This window comes from Octopus bimaculoides, chromosome 11 (assembly GCF_001194135.2).
Source record: "Octopus bimaculoides isolate UCB-OBI-ISO-001 chromosome 11, ASM119413v2, whole genome shotgun sequence".
NCBI classification, from domain to species: domain Eukaryota; kingdom Metazoa; phylum Mollusca; class Cephalopoda; order Octopoda; family Octopodidae; genus Octopus; species Octopus bimaculoides.
The window spans coordinates 17,272,202-17,276,637 of record NC_068991.1 but is presented as its reverse complement, the minus strand read 5'-3'; the positions used below and the strand labels follow the sequence as shown (position 1 = coordinate 17,276,637).

At 36.2% G+C, this 4,436-nt stretch overlaps 1 protein-coding gene across 5 annotated transcripts in view; it reads right to left on the bottom strand.

Moving 5' to 3' along the window:
* Nucleotides 1-4,436, bottom strand: part of LOC106880928 (protein pellino) — a 111,273-nt gene that overhangs the window by 25,799 nt on the left and 81,038 nt on the right. For all 5 annotated transcript variants that reach the window (XM_052971535.1, XM_052971536.1, XM_052971537.1 and 2 more), the window contains one exon: nucleotides 3,969-4,136. In XM_052971535.1, the coding sequence (XP_052827495.1) occupies nucleotides 3,969-4,136 (168 nt within the window). The remainder of the gene's footprint in view (nucleotides 1-3,968; nucleotides 4,137-4,436) is intronic.

Below are 4,436 nucleotides of genomic sequence, written 5' to 3'. Positions count from 1 at the left end.
ATATATATATATATATATATATATATATATACTTACATATATGAAAATGCAAGACAATTTAAATAACTACACTTTCCTAAGACGTTTCTGGTTTAGTGTGGGATTTGAATTTAATGTAAAGGGGTATCAAATACTGCAGTATCAGAGTATCAGACAAACAAAGATCCCAGTTCTCTCACTGCATTTTCCCAGCATAATTAACATTCAGATGTTTGATCTCACCAGTCTGGGTGGGGCCTACAAATATGACAGTTGGAAGGGGAAAGATAATGGCGTATTGCCATTCTTGTAAATCCGGTGTTATTTTGCTGAGAGTTTTAATATCCTTGGTAAATTTTCTTCCTTAACTTAATGTATGTCACTTGTGTCTTCCACCACCAAAAGAGACTCTACAGGGCTGTTCAACCTATCTCAAATCACATAATGTACTCTTAAATATAACCAGTTTCAATAAAAGGATAGTGATGGATAAAATATCTGATTACAGGTTTGTTTGCCTGATTGGCTTGGGGCCTAAACAATAACTTGTTTGTCTGTCCAACCATAACATTCTTTCACCAAGCAGATGTCATCCATTTAAACACTATGTCTTCAGCATACAGGGAACTGATATTTTTATATACAGGAAACTTGTACTGAATGCAGAGGATATGAGAAGGCCGGAAAGAAATGAAGCAAACATGTTCAGTTGAATATGTTACATATGTATGACTGATGAGGTACAGGTGAGCTGGCAGAAAAAACTAGGTATAAGGGGAATCAAATGCAATGTGTATAGATGATAAGAGACAGGTATGGCAAAGAAGTGCCAAGAGATCTATGAGGAAGGGGACAGTGGAAGAGGAAAACCAAGGATGACATAGGCAGAAGTGCTAAAAGCTGCAGTACACCAAATCTCGCAAAAGAGATGTCAAAGGAATGCAACAAGTGACAAAACACTGTAAGGGAACACCCATCCAACTCAAGCAAGCATTGTAAAACAGACATGGCGATGATGACACCCCCACATCTGGAGGGGTTTAAAATAAAAAAATTAAAATTAGAAGAAAGTATAAGCCCTGCTGACAAAGTGTGACACAAAGAGATTTGGCTGACATTTCTGGCAAGTTGAGCTGAAAAGGGTGGATGAGAAAATGGATCCCTGTAGTACTCCATTTAGGAAATTGCAGGTTTTGGAAGTGTTATGCTTGTACACAAACTAAGCACAATACATGCCAAAAAAAAAATCCTGTACATGATTGTTTAATTTGCTAGAAACAGCAGCCAGATATCATTCAGATTGCACTCAACCATCACAAAATAAAAGGTGGAGGGGGGGGGATACATTAGATATTGTAGTCCTAGATGCCCTTGGAAAGAGTGGTCATCACTGAAACACCTTCGCTTCATTAGTGTTGACTTGTTGCTAATCAACAACTGAACCGAAAGGTCACAGCAAAAGGTCAACTATTTAATCTACTTCTGAATATTTTCTAGCAACATACCTAGATTGGAAAATAACAAAAACAAACAGAAAATGCTATAAAAAAAGGGAAAAAAGAAAAAAAAAGAAAAAAAAATCCTCACTGAAGCAAAGCACACTTTAACAGGCTATAAAAAGAGAATAAAAGTGTCTGAACTGAATAAAGTAATGCAATAAAGAAGGCTGATACATAAGAAGTATGTGAAGAGGGAGGAGAGAGAGAGAGAGAAAGAGGAGAAAGTATGTAATTAACTATGGTGTCACAAAATGTTTACGTATGACTCAACAAGCCTAGAATCAAGTTTACAGAATACAGCTTATAAAAAGACCACATTAATTATAAACAAACTGGAAATTTATTCTTTTCTATTCTAGGCACAAGGCCCAAAATTTGGGAGGGTGGGGGCGGCCATCAATTAGATCAGCCCCAGTGCGCAACTGGTACTTAATTTATCAACCCTGAAAGGATGAAAAGCAAAGTCAGAACATAAAAACAGACGAAATACCGCTAAGCATTTCACCCGGCATGCTAACGTATGGATAGGGACAATTGTGTAAAGAAGTGTTGATTTCTAAATGTAGAGGGAACCTGAGGAAGGGGTCAACCAAAGAAGATGTGGGATGAAGTGGTAAGAAAGGATCTTTCTCACTGAAGAAATGACATGGGACCGGGAGTTGTGGTAATTTGCTGTGTAAAGCGAAGTAAAAACTGCAGTCATCCATACTTACAGGTGTCAGTGCCGCATAAAATGCACTCATGCCAGTGCTACATAAACATACCTGTGCTGGTGGCACATGAAAAGCACCCAGTACACTCTGTAAAGTGGTTGATATTAGAAAGGGTATCTGGTTAGCTCATATTAAACCATCCAACCAATGACAGCATGGAAAACAGACATATGATGATGATGATGATGATGATGATGATTATTATCATTATTATTACAATTACTTTTAATAATTTTATAATTTGTTGTATTATGTTTGAATCACCCTTCACTTGTTTCAATCATTGGACTATAACCATGTTGGAGTACTACCTTCAAGGGTTTAGTTGAATATATCAACCCCATTTTCACCAAACAGCTACATTACAAGGATGTAAACAAACCAGCAGTGGTTGTCAGCAGTGGAGGGGACAAACACACATATACATATTACATACAAAAAGCTTCTTTCACTTTCTGTTCACCAAATCCACTCACAAAGCTTTGATCAGACCTGGGCTTACAACAGAAGATAAAATGACACTTCCTAAGAAAAACTAAAAAGGGGAGATGCTGTAGGGAATTAGTAATAATGGTACACCCCTCCTATGTGATGAGTGAAACGAGCCAGTCACTATGAGTAAAGTGACACTAGCCAGTATTGAGAGAGTACATAGAGTATGAGAGTATGTGTTTGACTGTGTTGATAGTCGTGTCTGTATTGATCTAGTAATTATGCTATGATATCCAGTGGGTGTTATAACAATCCAACCCTTTGAGGATAATAACACTGTGTGACTGGGGGGGTTGTACAGTGCCAGAGAGAAACATGCTATCTACGATTTTGGAATATAACAATATCTGTCAGAGCGACATTGGTTGTACAATGATAGATACAACAGTGGCAAAAGACCACTTTACAAGTTACATACACTGTGCAACAAAACCAATACAGTGAGGCCCATTATCAATTTTCTTTATTTTGTTTTGTTTTGATATTTAGTAAGAGAAAGGAAAAGACAGAAAAACATACGGATGCAATAGGAAATTTCTGCAGCAGGAAGTAAACACCAAAATACAGCCATTGTTGTTGTTATTTAACCCAGTACCAGCTATGATCAAAGGGATTTCAACCATGACCATCCCACATTTTTGTATATCAGAAACTAAATCACCTTAAAATAGTAGGGTGTGGTTTGGGGGGAGATTTGGCTATTATTTCTAGTAATCTAAGCAACTGTATAAACAGAGGGGAGTCAAACTTGTTTGGCTTTGTGGGTTGGGTTGAAACAAACTAAATTCTAATTCAGATAGAGACAATTATTATTAAAGACCCTGTTTATAAATGTAGAGCAAATTAAATGGACAATGGGGTAAAGAATATGAGGTGCTAGCAAAGTTCGTGTACAAAGATATGTAAGGGGGAAAAAGAACTCATCCATTTGTCATACAATCCTATTAAGTGGATTCCTAAGAGTGAAAACAGGAATAGAAATTGTCTGAATGAATGCTTTAGATGGCCAATGCTTGATAGAAAGCTGGCACTGTTTCAGCTACAAAACTTATCAATATCATTCATACCATTACCAAACAATCAAATGAACATTTGAGTAAATACGAAAATAAAAAGAAAACTTTCCATTTAGGATGGCATGTATAGACAAAGTGAAGGGAAAATAAGTAACAACTTTTAGTATAAAGCATCCAAGGTTCAGATTTGATGCTCGAATACAAAGAATATGTTAATGAAAACTGATTTTAAAAACATTAAAAATAGAGAAAATTTCTTTTAATTTTACCCAAGGACAACTAATTCTCCATAATCTTCACAGTCTGTACTGAGTCCAGCCACTGAGGGTGGAGAGCGAGAGGAGGAGCATGAATCAGTATAATGCTGCTTGGACATAGGATGGTGCGAATGCTGTGAGTGGTGAGACCTTTTGTCTGATGGAATTTCCTTGAAGGGACTGTAAAGAGACAAAGAAACAAAGAGGGAATTAGTCAAAACAATATTTATAAATTTCAGAGATGTACTTGTCTGACAAGAAATTCACAATGAAAGAGTAAAAGATGACAACACAAACACACATTCTTAAATTTTGTATTAGAGCGTGTAAGTGTTTATGCAAGAATGTAATAAACATGAAACATGACACAAAATACCGGTCCTTAGAATTCCTTACAGCTGAGAAGATATTCACAATTTTTGTTTGTAACTTTAATAGGTAAGTTATGATTAACTGATAATACAAAAAAAAAAAAAAAAA